General features: G+C 55.8%; 2 protein-coding genes across 4 annotated transcripts; one reads left to right on the top strand and one right to left on the bottom strand.

The window, feature by feature from the left end:
• Window positions 1-172: 172 nt before the first annotated feature.
• On the top strand, window positions 173-13,386 carry ZCCHC17 (zinc finger CCHC-type containing 17). Of its 3 annotated transcripts, none has more exons than XM_050326240.1 (7): window positions 173-507; window positions 1,489-1,546; window positions 2,144-2,244; window positions 3,168-3,259; window positions 3,609-3,709; window positions 5,511-5,662; window positions 10,510-11,445. In XM_050326240.1, the coding sequence occupies exons 1-7, from the start codon at window positions 466-468 to the stop codon at window positions 10,606-10,608; spliced, it is 645 nt and encodes a 214-aa protein (XP_050182197.1). In that variant the 5' UTR covers window positions 173-465; the 3' UTR covers window positions 10,609-11,445. The 3 variants fall into 3 exon arrangements, with proteins under 3 accessions (XP_050182197.1, XP_050182196.1, XP_050182195.1); XM_050326239.1 differs by lacking the exon at window positions 10,510-11,445 and adding an exon at window positions 7,552-8,278; XM_050326238.1 differs by lacking the exon at window positions 10,510-11,445 and adding an exon at window positions 12,675-13,386 and having other exon boundaries at window positions 178-507.
• Window positions 13,387-14,176: 790 nt separating this feature from the next.
• On the bottom strand, window positions 14,177-17,704 carry FABP3 (fatty acid binding protein 3). Its single transcript, XM_050326250.1, has 4 exons — window positions 17,555-17,704; window positions 16,717-16,889; window positions 14,549-14,650; window positions 14,177-14,459 (listed from the first exon to the last, which is right to left on the bottom strand). Exons 1-4 carry the CDS (start codon window positions 17,625-17,627, stop codon window positions 14,406-14,408), a joined length of 402 nt encoding a protein of 133 aa, XP_050182207.1. The 5' UTR covers window positions 17,628-17,704; the 3' UTR covers window positions 14,177-14,405.
• Between the last annotated feature and the right edge of the window lie 1,296 nt (window positions 17,705-19,000).

The raw sequence follows: 19,000 nt of genomic DNA, 5'->3' as shown, positions 1-19,000 counted from the left end.
GGGGTTAGAAGAGGCCGCGCTGATTGGCGGCAGGCGTGCCGCGCGCTACCACGGCTAACGCTGATTGGCTGAGGCGGATCACCGCGCAGCATCGCGCGCGGCGATTGGCGCGCCGGGCGGTCCCTCAGGGCGAGGGGCGGTGATGGCGGCGGCGGGCGGGGCCGGCTGAGGGCGATGATGGAGGCTCGGTGCTGTCGCTGCGGGCGCTGAGGGGTCACGGCTGCCCCGCGACCCCCCAGGCAGGACCCTGCCGTCCCACCGCGCCGCTCCGGGTCCGTCCTGCAAGCTCGGCTCCAGCCGCGCCCCCTGCTCCTTCCCCCTGGGCGCCCGCGGGCTGAGCGTTCTCTGAGGGTTCTCCGAGAGGTTTGAGGCGATAATTCAGCGTCTCCTTTCGCAGCGCCCCCGTGGGGGAAATGCGGTAACCTGCGGTGAACCCGTCTGGCGCTTCTGGGACCTTCGGAGGCGATGGAGCCGCTGCCCGAGCTCTACGCGATCTTCCAGGGAGAGGTGCGGGGAGCGGCCCGGCCCGGCGGGGCCCCCTCAGCTGAGACCCCCCTGCAGAGCTGCCCCAGCCCTGGGAACAGCAGCACAAGGACCTGGAGCTGCTGCAGAGAGTCCAGAGGAGGCCCCAGAGATGCTCCAGGGCTGGAGCCCCTCTGCTCTGGAGCCAGGCTGGGAGAGCTGGGGGGGTTCCCTGGAGAAGAGAAGGCTCCAGGGAGACCTGAGAGTCCCTTGCAGGGCCTAAAGGGGCTCCAGGAGAGCTGGAGAGGGACTGGGGACAAGGCATGGAGGGACAGGACACAGGGAATGGCTTCAAATTGGAAAAGGGGTAGATTTGGGTGGGATTTTGGGAAGGGCTTGGCTGTGAGGGTGGGGAGGGCCTGGAATGGAATTCCCAGAGAAGCTGTGGCTGCCCCTGGATCCCTGGAGGTGTCCAAGGCCAGGCTGGACAGAGCTTGGAGCAACCTGAGCTAGTGGAAGGTGTCCCTGCCCATGGCAAGGGGTGGAATGGGATGAGGTTAAAGATCCATTTACAAAACCTTTTTAAGAACTTAAATAAGCTTATTTAATGTCATAACTTATCAGTTACACTTTATATAATATATGTTACATATATAATTATATGCAAAGATAACATATGTTATAAATATTCATTTAAATAAAGTTTTAAAGGCTTTTAGAAGGTGTTGGGTCACAGGTTGGACTCGATCATCTCACAGGGCTTCTCCATCCTCATTGATTCTGTGATTCTGTCCCTTCCAACCCAAACCACTCCAGGATTTTATATCCACACCCCTATAAGATGCTGATCTGAACAACACCTGCCCCAGTCCCAAAGCCCTGCTCTGTCTGACCTGCCCTGAACCCCAAAACTGGAGGAAAACGGGAGAACTCCGTGGGTTTCTTGTGCATTTTCTCTCCTGTGATGTCAAAACGGGCCTTTGGGCAGGCTCTTCCTTCAGCTGCTGTGTTGGGTTTTGTTCACAGGTGGCCACAGTGACAGATTATGGGGCATTTATCAAGATTCCAGGCTGCAGGAAACAAGGTTTGTGCCTCTGCTTTGCTCTGGGGGCACTTTCAGGCTGGTGTTTTCAAGCCAAGGATTAAAAGCTTTTAGAAAATGCTTAGAAAAGGATTTATTCCCCCCCCCCCAAAATTAGGAAGAAATTGGAATTGGAAAGTGTTTAGAAGATGATGGGTGTTTTCAAGAATACCAAAAAAACCCTCTCAGTCTTTTTTGGCAATGTCAGGATATTCTGGTGTGGGTTTTTTGGGTAATTTTAGGAGATTTAGGATATTTTGCTGTGGGTTTTTATTTGTAAAATCATAAAAGAAGGAGCTAAAGGTTAAGAACTGTTGATTTATTTTTATGTGTTAAATGTTGAAAGAATGAGCTAAAGGTGAGATAAGCACTATTAATTGATTTTATTTTATTTGTTAAATAATAAAGGAATGAGGTAAGGATGAAATAAGCACTATTAGGTGTTTTTTATTTTTTATAATATTAAAAACATACTCTTCCCACACCTTATAGAATTGACTTCTCCAGGCCACTTTGGGGACTGCTGTTGTGGAAGGCAAATCTGAGGCTCAGTGGAGACTTCTCCTCACTCTTTCTCTGTCTTGTCCCCCCCAAATCCAGGCCTCGTGCACAGGACTCACATGTCCTCCTGCCGTGTGGATAAACCCTCAGAGATCGTGGATGTTGGGGACAAAGTCTGGGTGAAGCTGATTGGGAAAGAGGTGAGTTTAATTCTCATTCCTTAGTGCTGTGGGGGACAAGTGTCCTTAAACGTGTTGAGAGCTGTGCCAAGGGCTGGGTGTTACTGCACTTTGCTGGGCCAGGTGAATCCTCTGCACCTCCAGCTGTGCCCTCGGGCACAATCCCTGCTGGGACTTCCAACAGTGCAGGTCAGGAAAAGGGATTTCATGGAATTGGGATCCTGAGCTGGAAGGGACCCCCAAGGACCATCCAGTCCAACCCTCAGCCCTGCACAGGCCCAGCCCCAAGAGTCACCCCCTGTGCCCCAGAGGATCAGCCAAAGCCTCCTGCAGCTCTGGCAGCCTTGGGGCTGTGCCCACTGCCCTGGGGAGCCTGTTCAGTGCCCAAGCAGCCTGTGGGGGAAGAACCTTTCCCTGAGATCCACCCTGAGCCTGCCCTGACACAGCTCCAGCCATTCCCTGGGGGCTGTCCCTGCTCCTTCCAGAGCAGAGATCGGAGCTGCCCCTCGGGAGGAGCTGCAGCCCCCGCTGAGCTCTGCCCTCAGTCTTCTCTGCTCCAGCTGCACACACCAAGTGCCCTCAGCTGCTCCTCATGGCCCCTCCAGACCCTTCACCATCCTCATAACCCTCCCTTGAATGCTCTCTAACAAGGTCATGCTGGAAACAGAATGTTCATCTCAAACAACCCATAGTGGTGAGTTATGCTATTGCTGAGCCTTTATTTTTTCCTGAGGTAGTTGGTTTATTAGCTGCAGTACTCCAATTACAGCTAAAAATTACCAGAACAAAAGCCCTTTCGTGTCATATCCTTGGTGGTGCTGCTCTTGGCCATCCAAGTTTCCCTCCTTCCCTGTAGGCCTCCAGAACTACATTAATTAACCAGACCCAGCATATTAATTAACATCACGGTCATTAATTGTGCTCACTCCACATCTTTGTTTCAGATGAAAGATGACAAAGTGAAGCTCTCCCTGTCCATGAAGGTCGTTAACCAAGGCACGGGAAAAGACCTCGATCCCAACAACGTTGCCCTTGAGTAGGTAAATCCACTGAGCAGAGTCCAACAGGCCAGGTGGGAATGGCTTCCCACTGCCAGAGGGCAGGGATAGGTGGGATATTGGGAAGGAATTGTTGACTGTGAGGGTGGGCAGGCCCTGGCACAGGTTGCCCAGAGAAGCTGTGGCTGCCCCTGGATCCCTGGAAGTGTCCATGGCCAGGTTGGATTTCCAACCATTCGGGTGTGTTCATGTGAGTGTTCACACCCAAAACACAGATGTTACATGGGGGATGCAACTGCAGCTCCCTGAGTGTTTGCTCTGTCTGTACAAACATGCAGGCTGAAAGGTGATAGTGGGTGGAAAATGGAACTGTCCTTCTCTTCCCAGCCAGGACGAGAGGAAGAAACGCACCTTCAGGGACTACACGAGCCAGAAGATCACGCTGGAAGCTGTTCTGAACACCGTGTGCAAGAAGTGTGGCTGCAAAGGTGTGTTTGGGCAGGGCTGGCTGGAGCTTCTGCTGCAGCCTTGTTCCAGTCAGGTAGGATTGTATCAGTGTCTGTGTCATGGAAAGAATCACAGATGGTTTGGGTTGGAAGGGGCATTTAAACTCATTTAATTCCACCCCCTGCCATGGGCAGGGACACCTTCCACCAGCCCAGGGTGCTCCAAGCTGGCCTTGGACACTTCCAGGGATCCAGGGGCAGCCACAGCTTCTCTGGAAACCTGTTAACATGGGTGTGTGTAAGGACTGAATTTGGCTCCCATGGGTCTCCCTTAGAGGAAAACTGCATTTTCTGTCTCTGGTTATAAAAATGGAAGACTTAGTTCAAGTCCTTTCATAAAAGTTCATTCCTTAAAATCCCATCCCCTTTGGGCTGCTGGAGAGGTTCCAGCAGAGGCCACAGAGATGATTAAGGGACTGGAGGATCTCTGGTGAGGAGGGACTGAGGGAGCTGGGCCTGGTTAGTCTGGAAAAAGACTGAGAGAGGATCTTATCAATCCATACAAATACCCCTAAGGGATGTCAGAGGTTGTGCCAGACTCTGTTCAGTGGTGCCCAGTGACAGGAGGAAGAACAAGGGCCAGAGACTAAAACACAGCAAGTTCCACCTCAGTGTGAGGAACAACTTCTGTCTATGGAGGTGGCAGGGCCTGGAACAGCTGCCCAGGGAGGGTGTGGAGTGTCCCTGTCTGGAGACATCCCAACCCCACCTGGACATGTCCCTGAGCCACCTGCTCTGGGTGACCCTTCCTGGGCAGGGGGATGGACTGGGTGATCTCCAGAGGGCCCTTCCAACCCCAGCTAATCTGTGATCCCTGCTGGGAACCCTTCAGTCCTGGCAGTGTTTGCTCAACGTGTCTCACAGCTGAGACCTCATTCTGATTTTGCATTTTGAGAAGCAAACATGCCCTTCACCAGATCATCTGACTGTGAACACTGACCAATGGAAATCCCACATCACTGGGGTTTTAACCTGCTGAAATCTGTGTCTTGCCCAGTTCAGCAGTGGGAGCCTGACTTGTGTGATGCCTTTCAGGAGCTTTCTGCAAGTTGCTGAAGCATCAGGTAGTTCTTTTTTTTGGACAGGAGTTTTTTTGGCTGTGCCCCACTTGCCTGATGTTATTTGGAGCAAATGGTTAATGGGGTTTGTGCTATTCTGGAGGAGGTTAATAATGAGGATGGGCTCTGTAGTGATAGGGAAGTATCTTTAAAATACTATTTTAAAGAATATTATATATAAAATACTATTTTAACTCCCCAAAAAAGTAGGATTCTACGTATTTCCAGTCTGATTTTAATGATGCTGTCTCCTCCTGACAGCAGGCAGGTGCCAGCTCTCTGAGTTTCCACTTCAGCTATTAGTAGGTCAGCTTTGATACCTCCAGAGTAGAAAGGGCAGAACCAAAATGAGCTGCTTTCCCCTCTTTATTTGTGGCTTTGTGGCTCATTTACCAGGTGCCAATCACACCAGTTTACCTTTCCCATGCCCCTTCCTGTGCTGTTTAAGCCCCTTGCACAGACAGGTCTCTGCAATTGCCCTGTTCAGACAGGAACATCTTCCTTTTTTGCCTGACTCATTTCTCCAGAATGACCTGGGTTGTGTTTTATCTGGCCTGTTGAATCAGGGCACGTCAAACCAGCTGAAGTTTTAGGACAAAAAAAAACCATCCAGTGTAGATTGTCTTCTCGTGACTCATAATAAAAAGATCCTCAGCAGCAGCTCAGGTGTGTGAAGTGCAAAGGGAAAAGGGCATGAGTTGCTCCTTCAAACATTTAATTTACAGGTCATTTTGCCAAGGAGTGTTTCGTGCAGCCTGGGGGTACCAAGTACAGCCTCATCCCAGAAGAGGAGGAGGATGAGGTGGCAGCAGCAGCAGGACATGGAGGAGACAAAAAGACCAGCCTGGCTGAGGAGCCTTCAAAAAAGAGGAAAAAGGTAGGAGGTGACCTGGAAAAGTGGGATGAGCAGTTTGCTGCGTGAGTTACTGCAGCAACATGGGTGTGTGAGTAACCACTTCTGGGCTGGGAGGGTGGCCCAGTCTTCCTGTAGCAAAACAGGACTCTCCTCTGCAGACTTTTTAGTCACTCTTAAACTTTCTGCCTCTCTTTGTGCTAAACTGCCTTTAAGCTGGTCCTGGGCTGTGACACACAGCCCCCCAAAGATCTGTGACACACAGCCCCCCAAAGATATTTCTTGGAGTGAGAAAAGGATTATTATTTTCCTGCTGGTCTTTGTGAGGCTCTGTGGGAATTGCTTTGGTTTCCTGAATGTCTGTGATTCTTGCCAATAAGCTGTTTTCTCTCCCTTTGCCCTCCCACCTTTAACCTGAGCTCAGTGCCCAGTTTCTGGCTCCAGGGGGTGTCCTGACCCAGCCAGAAGGTGAAAATCCATGGGAAAATGGCAAGAGATAACAGTATTTTTGTGTGCAGTGTTTGACCTTCGGCTCAGAATGTGCTGGGATGAGATTCAGGGGAGGCCTGAACCCAGACCAGGAGCTTTTGGGGGTCAGGTTTATACAGCAGAGGCTGTTGATAGAATCCCAGACTGGTTTGGGTTGAAGGGACATCAAAACCCATCTCATTCCACCCCCTGCCATGGGCAGGGACACCTCCCACTAGCCCAGGTTGCTCCAACCTGGCCTTGGACACTTCCAGGGATCCAGAGGCAGCCACAGCTTATTCCAGTTCTAGACTTCAGTAAACAATCAAACTTTTATCAGCCCCTTCACAACTGCAGTACCATGTTTATTAACACTCCTAAAGCCCTTTTTCTGTTATTGTTTTCCTCTTTGCAGCTCTGTGGCCTCTCTGTGTCCCTGGAGAGGGACAGGAAGCAGAGCTGATGGATTTTGGCTTTACAAGGATGGTGTCAATTATGGCACAGTGAGAACCAGCTCCTGAGGGCTGGGCTCTCCCAGCATCACTGTGGCCTCACACCAGTGCTGGTAACTGGTGGGAGAGGCTGCAGATGCTGCCAGTAGAATCATGGAATGTTCTGAATTGGAAGGGATGATCAAGTCCAGCTCCTGGCCCTGCACAGACACCCCAGCAATCCCACCCTGTCCCTCAGAGCGTTGTCCAAACCCTCCTGCAGCTCTGGCAGCCTTGGGGCTGTGCCCACTGCCCTGGGGAGCCTGGGCAGTGCCCAACCACCCTCTGGGGGAAATGCTGACTATGGGTGGAGGAGTCTGATTTGAGCACCAAACACAGTTAGTGTTGATTTGATCCCAAATGGGCAGCTCCTGTTTCCTCAGGAGCACTTGGAGAGCTGATCCAGAGGTGGGAAGATCTCTCTTGGTCACAGATCTTATGCCAGGCTCCATCCCTGGATGTCCTGTGCTTCCACCCTGTGTAGGCTCCTGCTCCAGAGTCCTTGGGATGTCTGTGGAGTGTCATGGCACTCTGATAGAAAATCCACATCGTTTACTTCCTGTTCTGATCTTGGGATCATGGGATTGAACCGAGTCATCCCTCAGATCCCAGGCTGGCTGTGCCTCTGCCCTTTCCAGACCCCACACACTGGGCTTCTCTGTTCTCAGCTCCACAACCCTTCTCCTGCCTTGAGTCTCTTCCCTCTGGCAGGGATGGGGATTTGTCTGGTAAAGGCTCAAGTTATTTAAATGTTGTGGGGGAAAAATTACACTAAGAGGTGCATGAATAACTCCACATCCAGCAGGATGGGCATTCCCAGTGGAGTCCTGCCCTGCTGACATTACAGGATATGGGGTCACTGTCCTGAGTTTGTTCCTATTTTTCTTTGGTTTGGTGTATTAACAGCTTTCCTTTAAATCTTGCTCGTTCCTTTCATCTTCCCCCCTTCTCAAGGAGGACATCAAAAGTGTTCAGATGTTTGCCAGAGCTGGAATAACAACACTTGGAGCTTCTCAGGAGGCAGGATGTGGGATCCTCGACATGAATAGCTCCCTTGTTGTCTGAGTGCCTGCTGTGAGCTCGTCGAGGAGCCACCATGTGCTTCCCTGCCTGGCTGCAGCTCCAGGGATTTACACAGCATAGAAATAGCTCATTTTACCCAGTGACAGTCCCCTGGCTGAGCCATCCCACGTGTGTGACATCAGTGTGGAGCTGGATTCTTAAACGAGTAGCAGGGAGCTGCCACTCCCCAGTGATCCCACCTCCACTTAGTGCCAGAGCAACACTATTGACCCTTCTGGTTGTTCAGGATCAGCTTTTTCTGCTTTCCTAGAGCTGATGCATTCTTGCAGTCTCTGGGTGCTCTTCCCTGTCCCCAAAGATTCCTCTCCTCACAGAGGTACTCTGAGGTTCTCACTCCCTTTTTTTCTCACCTTGCCTTCCCAATGGCTCCTCAATTTTTTCCTTCATTTACAGGATGTAGCTGTAGCTTTGGGTCTGTGCTCTGGCACAGGCACTGATGTGACAGTGACACAAGTCCCTGTAGTGACAGATCACCCTGTGATCACAGTCCTGCCTCCTGTAATCCCTGAGGAAATAAATGATTTGAGGGAGAAGTGGAGATGCTGGAGCGTGTGCAGGGAAGGGAACAGAGCTGGGAAGGGGCTGGAGCAGCAGGAGCAGCTGAGGGAGCTGGGGGGGCTCAGCCTGGAGAAAAGGAGGCTCAGGGGGGACCTTCTGGCTCTGCAACTCCCTGACAGGAGGGGGGAGCCGGGGTGGGGGTCGGGCTCTGCTCCCAGGGAACAGGGACAGGAGGAGAGGGAACGGCCTCCAGCTGTGCCAGGGGAGGCTCAGGTTGGACATCAGCAGGAATTTCTTGCTGGAAAGGGTGGTCAGGCCTTGGAAGGGTCTGCCCAGGGAGGTTTGGAGTCCCCACCCCTGGAATGATTCAAAAATCGTGTGGATGTGGCACTTCAGGATGTGGTTTAGTGGTGAACATGCTGGGGCTTGATGATCCTGAAGGTCTTTTCCAACCCTAAAACAGCTCCATCATCCCATGCTGCAGTGGTGGCAGCACCTCTGGGCAGTGTGTGACAGCTGGGCAGGGCAGGGCAGGGCTGTGTGTCCCTGTCCCTTTTCCTTGGGGGTCAGGGGGTGAGGCAGCTCCTGTGGGAACACAGCAGCAGTCCCTGTGTGGGAGGCAGGAGTGCTGGGAAGAGCTGAGCCCTTTGATCCTGCCTTCTCCTCTGCCTCCCAAGGAAACATCCCCAGTGTTCACCCAGGGCTACAACCCCTTCAGTTTAAAGTCTGCATCTCCTCAGTCCCACCCAACAGCTCATCCTGGGCTGATGATCCATTGGAATTGGGGCTTTCTGAAGCTTTGGCTGCTTTTTTTCCCACCTTGTAGAAGAGTTCCAGGTGCTCTGCCTGCAGCTGTTGTCTCTTCCTGTAAAAACCACACCTGGCTGATATTTGTTCTGTGACCTGTGGCTCATCAAGCCTCACTCCATCCTCCCTTGGGCTTGTTTTACTGGTTCCTACACCACAATAGCTGAGGGCACAGCTCACTGTGCTTAATCCCTGCTTTTCTGAGCCCGCAGACTGGATTCTCCTCCTCAGGTTAGTTCTGACTGCTCCTCAAACAAGGGATGCAAAAAAATCACCTTTAGATTTATGTAGTGAATCTTGTTAGGGATTAAATTGGGTGGTGGGATAAAAAATCCAAAATAAAATTTAAAAAAAAAAAGAAGCCTGTGAGGATTATTGGCACCTCCCTGGAGATGCAGATTGATATCTCTGTGGAAATCCACTCTTAATTTTTCCCCCAAGGACAGGCAGGAAAATGTTGAAATGTGGCCACAACTTCCACCAAAAGGGTCTGCTGAAAAATATTTCAAGTGTTTCTGGACACTCCCCTCTTATCTCAAAACCAAATACCTTGAGAAGGAATGAGCTGTTGTGACATTCCTAAAGCACAGCCTGGGAGCAAATGAACCCAAACAAAATCACCCCCAAATAGCCCGAAACATTCCCCAAATCCATGTATTTTCCCTGGAATTCCATCAAAATGCTGCCAAAATCTACATAAAATACCCCAAAATACCGCTGAAATTCACCCAAGAGGCCTCTAAAATCCACCCAAATCCCATCAAACTATCAGGAAAATGCACTCAAATGCCACTGAAATCTGTCAAACTTCACCCAAAATCATGGAATTCGCTTCAGAATTCCCAAAATGTTCAAAATCCCCCACTAAACCCCCCAAATTCAGTCAGAATAGCCCCATATCCCATCAAAATGCAACAAAATACCCCCAAATACAGGTAAAATGCATCTCCCAAAATATCCCAGAATTTCCCCAAATCCCCCCAATATTCCCAAACCCACAAAACCACCTCCAAAAATTCCCAAATCCCATCAAATCCCCCTGAAATACATAAATTACACCCAAACCCCCCAAATCCCATCAAAATACCCCCAGATATCCCAAAAACACCCTCAAAATCCGTCCAAATCCTTGAAAATCCCATCCAAATAGCTCCAAAGCCCACGAAAAGCCACCAAAATCCACCAAAATCCCCCCAAATCCATCGAAAGCCAGCCAAAACGCCTCCAAATCCACCCCAGGTCCCATTAAATTCCCACAAAAATTCACCAAAACACCTCATAGACCCCAGCCTTGATCCCCAAATTCCCCATGGAAATGTTTACTGGTGAGCAGTGCAGTGCCTTGGGAGAGTCATGGAATAGTGGAATACCCACAGCTGGAAGGACCAAATCAAGTCCAACTCCTGGCCCTGCATGGGACACCCCAAAATCCCACTCTGTGCCCGAAAATTCCCACTGTGTGCCCGAAAAAAAGGACTCTCAGTGTGTTGGGAGGAGGCCCTGAGGGGTGATTGTTTTTTGCAGTGCCCAACACGTGCTTTGGTGTCCCCTGTCATCCCGTGTGACATCCTGTCCTGCCTTCAGCCCTTGCATCCTCAGCGAGTTTCCCAAGCCCTGGAATGAAGCTCTCGTGGTTCTTAAAAGGTCTTGTCAAACTTTCTCACCGCCCAAGCCTGGGGAAGCTTGAGAAAATTCTCCTGGCTGCATATCCCTTTCTCTGGAAGGGTTTAACTCTTTCCCGTCCTGTTCCAAAGGCTGTGAGGATTTGGGGTGTTTTTTTGTGTGTGTGGGTTGGGGATTTGTAGGATTTGTAGTGAGTCTTGTTATCCCACAGGAAAATGTAGACACCGGGTTTTGATTGTGGATCCTCTGTGGGATCCCAGAGGACTCTGCTCAGCTCCAAAGCAAGTGTTGTCTTTGCTCTTCCATCTCCCTGAAACAATTGTTCTCTGTCACGGTAAATAAACTGCCAGCTCCCTTCTTTATTCCCTAATTGACAAGCCCGTGCCTGGTGCTGGGATACCCAATCCATGGGAAATCATGTCCCTGCTCCTAGGGGAGAAGGTGCTGGTTTTAAAGGAAATACAGGCAGGCTCAGCATGATCTGGGGTAGGAATATTTGCAGGGAAGCTGCACCTGTCTGGAAGTGGCTGGAGCTAATGGAAGAGGGAGGAATCAGCCTTCTCATGAGGACACCCTCCACATGAGGACACTTTCCCCAAGCATTTCACTCCTCAGGGCAAGTTTGTGGGTGGCACTGGAGGGCTCCTGTGCCCTCACTGTTGACACACACCTACATCCAGCGTGGCTTCAACAGGCTCTCCCACCCTGGGGAGCTCGAAGCCTGCAGAGATGATCCAGTGGGATGTAAAAGTCCGTCCTCAAACAGTGTTCAGTGCCTTGGGGTGCTCTGCTGATGCAATTCCAGTGCACCCAGGCCTGATCTCGGGGTAATCTCTGCTCGGTGGTTCCTCACATGCCTCAAATTCGAGGGTTTAGATGCATTTCCAAGTTCCTTGTGACCTTTATTCCAGCTCCAGCTCTTCTTGTCCTGCATCTGGGAAGCTTTTCCTTCAGGGCTTTGCAGAAACAGCTGGAGCCTGGGGGGCTCTGTGGTGTCATGGAGAGGAGGGATGTGGGAGAGCAGGAGGGGGTGCAAGGGAAACTGGGGAGAAGAAGGGGGGCAGTGGGAAGTTGGGGAGCAGGAGGGGGTGCAGAGAAATTTAGGGAGCGGGAAGGTGTGCAAGGGAAGTTGGAGAAGAGGAGGGTGTGCAAGGGAATCCAGGAGATCAGGAGGGGGTACAAGGGAAACTGGGGAGCAGGTGTGGGAGGCAGGAGAGGAGTTGCAGAGAAAGTTGGGGAGCAGGATGGGGATGCAGTGGGAAGTCAGAGAGAAGGAGGGTGTGGAAGGCAAACTGGGAAGGAGAAGGGGTGCAGAAGAAGTTGGGGAGCATGAGGGTGTGCAGGGAAAGTTGGGGAGCACAGGATGGTGCAATGGGAAATTGGGGAGCAGACGAGGAGGGGCAGGGGAAGTTGTGGGGCAGGAGGAGGTGCTGTGGGAAGTTGTGGGGCAGGAGGGGGTGCTGTGGAAAGCTGTGGGGGCAGGAGGGGGTGCAGTCTCTGCAGGGAGGTTGTGCCAAGAGCGGGTGCTGGGAGGGCACCGAGTTCGTCCTGCCTGCAGGAAGCTCTGATGGGCACAGCTTGGGCTCTCCCACCAGGAGCAGCTGTGTTTGGAGAGCTCCAGCACGTCACTGATCATCTCCTGGCATTCTGGGGGCTGCTGACAGGGTAGGGGTGCAGGGGTGGTGCTCGTGGCTATTTTAGAAACCCATTTTTTGGGCAAAAAAGCTTCGTCCTTCCAACTTTTAGTAATTAAAATCAACCTTAAATAATGGAGTGAGCTCTCACCGTGGAGCAAGGGCAAGGACTCTCCTTTTGATCTGAGTCTTTCCAGGCTTGGCTTTACATGTTGCCTCCCCCTGCTCTGATTTGTGCTGTCCCCTGTCCCCAGCTCCTGCAGCTGTGGGCCCACGGTGGGGATTAACTCCTGCCTCCTGGGGCAGAGTGCCCTTTCCTGGCAGGAGCAGGCTCCCTGTCCCAGCTGCAGAGGCACAGGGACACAAAGCCCCTTGCTGCCCTGGTGAGCACAGGTGACAGTGTTCCCACACGTTTTCCATTTGTTTTCCCAGGAGAAGAAGAAGAAAAAGAAGCACAAGGCGAAGGAGTCCTCAGAGTCGGACTCGGACAGCTCGGACTCGGACAGCTCAGGGGCTCAGCCCTCCAGCAAGAGGAGCAAGCATTCCAAGGCCCCCAAGAAGAAGAAGAAGCAGAAGCACAGGAAGTAGCCCTGGGAATGAGCAGGGGCAGGGTGGGGTGCTGATGTTGCCAGTCCCTGGTGCACACCAGCAGCAGCCAGCAGGAACCGGGGACAAAGTTTCCTTCTAAAGTAACCCAGGCATGTGGTGTTACAGGTGTGACCTTGCTACAAGTTGTCCTCTGTCACCTTGGCACAGGCTGCCCCTTTCTCCCACAGCTCCTGCCAGGACAGGCTCATGACAGCCTGCAGGGCACCTCTCCTGTCCTGCAGCCTCGTGTTTCACTGGCTGCGCTGCCAGCGGCAGCCTGGGTGACATCAGCCCTGTGCAGCTCCTGCAGAGCTGGGGTGGCACTGCCAGGCTGTCTCTGCCTGTCCCCACACTGCTCAGGGACAGCACTGGGTGTTGCTGGGCCCTGGGACAGGGCCACGTCCCCCCCCCCTTGGCTTTGGGCTGCAAAGCTGCCCCAGCTCCCCCTGTGTCTGCAAACACTGCGAGTGGAGGAGCAAGAAGCACACGGGGAGTGGAGATACTTTAAGTAAACACTGGGCAGTGTTTGCTGCCTTGGAAGGTGATGGAAAAGAAATCTCTGCTGTTTCCATTTCCAGCAGTGCTTTGTACCTACTCTTCTGTCCCGGCCACACTTGGGGCAGGAAAGGAACAGGGCACAGACCTACAGGAAAGGGGTTTTTTGGAAGTCCTGGCTGCTTCCCCAGGTCCCCCCCGGGGCGGGAAGGGGGTGTGTGGTGAGGTAACCCATAGGAGAAGCCTGGTGCCTTCTGGAAGGGAGCAGCTGGAGCATAAATCTTGTAACTGGAGCTGAAGGTCAGGGGGAAGGGATGGCAGGGACCCCAGAGGGTGTCTGCCAGGAGCAGGAGCAGCGTGTCCATGCTGAGACAGATGTGCTGAAGGGACTGGGGAGGTGAGTCTCTCCTGTTGCCTTTGGCTCTACGGGGAGGTCAGAGTGGGGTTGGCAGCTCCCTGTTGGTGTCACAGCAGAAGGATTTGGGGTTGCTGGTGCAGCCTGTCCCTCCTCTGTGTGCTGTGCCCCAGTCCCCCATGGCTGCATCCCCCCTTGGGGCCAGTTCCCTTCCCAAAACCAGCCACCAAGTGCTTGGGATGTTGATTCCAGCCCTGCCCTGGTGGAAGGATCACTGTCCAGGAAAAGGAGCTTGTCTGGATCCTGAACAAATATTCCCCCTGGGAAAGCACATTTTAACCCTCACAGCCTCTTATTTCCACATGGAGAAATGTGCTGCAGGGATCAGTGGGCATTAACCCCATCCCTGCCAGGGTGGCCAGGCTGGTGTCCTGGCTGAACACTGTGGGTGGGCACATGCCAAACCAGCCTTTTCCAAGCAAACCGACCACAGAGCTGTAACAACACGGCCTTTATTCTTTTTCCACACGACTTTTCCCATTATTAGTTAAAAAAAACAACGCCAAAAACAAACCACAAACCCACCCCCCCCAGGCCCCGGGAGGCGCCGGGGCGGGGGCAGCAGGAGGCTCCAATCCCACGTGGAGCTGTGCCCAGCACGGGGTGGGGATGTGGGAGATGGGATGGACGTGGCACCGGGTGACAGTGCGGGGCGGGGACAGCGCCTATGTCGCCTTCTCGTAGGTGCGGGTGCAGACCACGTTGCCAAGGGTGAGAGTCTGGGGGCAGATGATGAGGAGGGGGGGTTAGTCCAGCTCTAGGCCTGCCCTGGACTGAGCCCTTCCCGGGTTTAACACCCTTTCCTTACCAGAATTAACTTCCCATCCTTCAGCTCTCGCACCAGCGTTGTCTCCTTCCCGTCCCACTTCTGCACGTGGACGAGTTTCCCTCCATCCAGCTTCACCACAGACTGTGGGGAGAGAGAAGACCTGCTGTGAAACCCTCCTTCCCTGCGTCTCAGGGCTCTTGGGGGGGCTTTGTCCCTTGGAGGGGACGGTGCTGGGTGTCCTGTGCTCACCCTGGAGCCCCTCAGTGCTCAGGATCAGGCTGTGAGTGCCACCCTCGGGATGCCCATCCGGGATCATCCCACCTGGCTCGGTTAGTCCTTCCCAACCCAGGACACCGCGTCCTCTGCTTGGTCACAGCCTCGGCTGCCCCACCGCAAACCCAGCGTGCCCTCCCTGCCCCGGGGCCAGCGCAGGGAGCCCTGCCCAGGGTCCCATCCTGCTGCGGGGCCCCGGGAGCTGAGCCCGGCCGCTCCCAAGCCCGCCGGAGGGCTCGGAGGGGCGGGGCGGGTATCGGGGCAGGTACCGGTCCTTTGAACCGCAGCTTCCCTGCCCTCCGGAGAGCTTTGGACGGTTTCTTGGAGGAGCTGATCCGGCAAACGCGCCTCTGCTCGCCGGGCTGTTTGCGCGGCCGCTGCTGCTGACTCAGCCCGGCCGTGCCCAGGTTGGTGTGACAGCAAAGGCCGTGCCAGGACAGGCACTGCCCCGGCCCCATCCTGCCCTGTGCCCCCCACCCAGCCCCTCCAGCGCTGGGGCTGCCCCTCGGGTGCCCCCATGGGGGCTCTGTCCATAGCTCCGGTGTCCCCACAGGGCTCTGGGTGCTCCCTGAGAGCTCAGCTCTCCCCACAGCTGGGTTGTTCCCACTGCTGGGTACCTACAGGAATTTGGGTGCCCCACAGCCCTGGAAACCATGGCCAGAGGGCAGGGTTAGATGGGATAGTGGGGAGAAACTTCTCCTGGGAGGGTGGGCAGGCCCTGGCACAGGTTGCCCAGAGAAGCTGTGGCTGCCCCTGGATCCCTGGAAGTGTCCAAGGCCAGGTTGGAGCACCCTGGGCTGGTGGAAGGTGTCCCTGCCCATAGCTTTGAGGTCCCTTCTAATCCAAACCATTCCATGATTCCATGCAATCCTTGGTGCCCCACAGCTCCACACACCCCCTATGCCCCATCCCTGCAGCCCACAGCTTGTCCTGGCCCTTGCTTGACCCATCATGTACCCTCTGAACCCTGGCCGAGGGGCACCCCAAGGGCACGTCCCCGGGCTGGGCAGGAGCTCCTGGCTGGTCACACGTTCCTGCTGCTTTGAACAGTTTCCAGCAGTTCCGGAGGGTGGGAAGGGGGTGGAAAGGGGGTGGGCAGGGCCCTGCTGCCCCGTGCCTGCCCGGCTCACGCTGCCTCCCTTCCCCCATCCTCACTCCCTGCCCAGCCCTTGTGCTTCCTGCCTTGGGGCCGGGAAGGGGTTTCGTGCCCAGCGAGCCCCAAGGTGCCCCCTGAGGTGCCCCCCGGGCTGGGTGGGGGGCAGGGGGCTGCCAGCTGCTCCCTGCAGGGAGGAGTGAGGTGTGGGATTCAGTGAGGTGTGGGACCAGCAGCTGGAAACCAGGGAAAAGCAGTGGCTGGATCAGTCCTGCAAGGGAAAATGTCTCTGCAGGTGCTCTGACCTCCCTCAGGTGATTTTTCTCTTGCTCTTACGGTGAGGAACAGCTCTGCCCAGAAGATTTTGGGCTCCCCAGGGACCCCCGGGGATGCATCAGCCCCTGGGGAGGCACCAGCCAGGTGGGATTGTCCGGGTGCTCCGTCCCTGTCCCCACCTGCAGAGCTGCCTGCTCGGGAGGGTGGGCAAAGAGGGGGCTCAAAAGAGGCCCTGTGCCCCTCTGCCCCCGGAGTGGGGACACTCACCACCACCCCACTGCATCCCTTGGCCTCCTCTTGAGCAAGCTGGCACTTGCAAGCCTGGCTCTTGCACAACCTTCCCGGCAGCTCCGGGGCCCATCCTGCTCCCGGAGCTGCAAAACGGGCTGAGGGGGGGCGGGTTGTGCGAACCACACCAGGCTCGAGCACCAACCCCGGCGGGCAGAGGGGTGTTCCCCTCCCACAGGTAACCAGGGCGGAACCCTGGAGCCACGGGCCGGACCCCCCGGGAGCCCGGAGACCCTCCGTGGGGTGGGCAGGGCTGGGGGCAGGGCCGGGGGCTCACCTTGACGTGCCTGTCGTCCGCCGTGGTCTCGTCGAACTCCTCGCCCAGCTTGAAGCTGATCTCGGTGTTCTTGAAGGTGCTCTGGGTCTTCACGGTGACCTTGTCCCCGTTCACCTCGATGATGGTGGTGGGCTTGGTGAGCCCGGCCATCTGCCGCGTGGCAAAGCTCACGCCTGGGGAGAGGGTGGGGGGTGAGGGGGATGCAGGGGCAGGATGCTCCTCCGATCCCTGGGGCATCACCCCGGAGCTCTTCCTCCCTCCCCGTGATTCACCCCCCCAAAACTGCTCCCCACCCGTGGTCTCGGGGGGGGCTTTGTGTGCCTGCCACACTTTGGGGGGAAGGGACTCTGGGACACAAAGGGGGGTCCAGGGAATGCTGTCGTTGCTAAGGGATGGATCCTGCACCGGCACGCACCAGCTCCTGGGGGAGGGGGGGCACCGGTGCCTGTGCCCCCTCCCCGCGTTGCTCCGGCGTGGGGGACACACCCTGCCCAGGGGCTGGGGCTGGGTGCTGGGGGGCTTGGGGAGTCCCGGGTGGCTCCCAGAACCGCGGGGGGACATCTCATCCCCCCACCCTCTGCCAAGGCTTGCCCAGGGGAAGAACGAGACCACCTCACCCAACCTGAGATCCCCTTACCCAGCCCGAACCCCCGTGCACAAAACCCCAGAGCCCCTCCCGAAAAAGCACCCACCCAGGCAGCAGCGACCCCCCCACCGCCTGCACGTCCCCCCAGGCCAGACCCCGCGTGTGGGGGGCGCAGTGTGGGGAGGAGGGGTGCATAAAAAAAAAAAGGGGGTGATGTGACTCCAGCCCCCCTCAGCCCCCACCCCTACTCACCCAGAGCCTTCATGTACTCATCGAAATTGTTGGTCTCCACCAGCTTCCAGGTGCCCACGAAGGCGTCCACCATGGTGAGGGGGTCTCGGGGGGGGTTCCGCAGGCGCTCGGGGGTTTCGGCGTGCTGCGAGCGTGGCACCGGCTGCAGCTGCTCCGGCCCCGCCGCCGCCTTAAATAATGTCCTCATCACATGATTGGAAAGAGCACGGCGCGCTCCAGAAATACTCCCCCTGGCAGCGCTGGCAGCGGCCACCCCCGGCACGGACACCCAGCCAGCCACCACCGACCCCCGCCACGACCCCCCCGGGCTGGGGCAAGGACGGGGAGGCGGAGAGAGGGGCACTCGTGTCATGAGTTGTGTGCGGGCTCAGCGGGGCTGGGGGTGCGGGGTGCGGGGAACCGAGGCAGGGCAGGGCTGGGCACGGGGTGTGTGCCCGCCACGGGGGACGTGGGGACGGGGTGGGTGCTGCCCGTGGAGGTGGCACACGGTCAGAACCTGGGGACAGTGGCAGGGACAGTGCCCTTCACGGGACGGGCAGGCTGGGCTGGGGACACTGAGGCACGGGGAGCAGCAGGAGGTGTGTGGGGACATTTAGGGACTCCAAGGGAGTGTGGGGACACGTGTGACCCCTCCTCGGCCCCCAGCTCCTTGTGTGTGTGGGGACACATGTGAGCCTGTCCCTGCTCCGTGTGTGTGGGGGCATATACGTGACCCCTGTGTGTGTGGGGACACACGTGTGCCCCCAGGGATGCTCTGTGTGTGTGGGGGACACACTGGGGACACCGACAGGCCCCACATGTCCCCTCACTTTGGGCACCAGTGGCAGTGGGGTCAGGGTCAGTGCATCCCCCAGGCCTTCCCAGTGTGTGGGGTCACCCGTGGCCGTGGGATTTGGTGTCCCCCAGTGCCTGGGGATGATCCTCCTCCTGTCCCCAGAGGGACCCAGCTGGGGGTTCAGGTGTCCCTGAGCCCCGTGACTGCAGCGCTTCCCCTCGTCTTGGGGACTTCGGGGTCAAAGTGTCCAGGCCCCTGAGTGACCTGGGAACACTTTCTCCCTGTGTCTGGCCCCGGTGTGTCATCACAGGCACCCAAAAATAGCTGGAGCTCGTGTTCAGCCTCCTGTGCTGACACTGCCACTGAGCACGACCCCTCACCTCGTGCCCTGGGGGGGACAGGAGCTGTCACTGACCCCTCACCTCGTGCCCTGGGGGGGACAGGAGCTGTCACTGACCCCTCACCTCATGCCCTGGGGGGGAGAGGCGCTGTCCCCATGGGATGGTGTCCCCTTGCCCTGGCTGGGACACTCCCCTGACTCGGCTCTCCCGGCTCACAGGGATGATTTATTCCCTGTGGAGCCAGAGCCCCCATCACCTCCACACACCCCGTGGCCTGGGAGGGAACACAGAGGGCAAGGACTGTCCCCTTGTCCCCTCCCCTGGGTGTCA

Source organism: Myiozetetes cayanensis, unplaced genomic scaffold (assembly GCF_022539395.1).
Source record: "Myiozetetes cayanensis isolate MyiCay16 unplaced genomic scaffold, myiCay2020 scf31, whole genome shotgun sequence".
In the NCBI taxonomy this organism is placed as follows: Eukaryota; Metazoa; Chordata; class Aves; order Passeriformes; family Tyrannidae; genus Myiozetetes; species Myiozetetes cayanensis.
The sequence above is the reverse complement of the archived record's forward strand: the minus strand, read 5'-3'. Positions and strand labels throughout refer to the sequence as shown.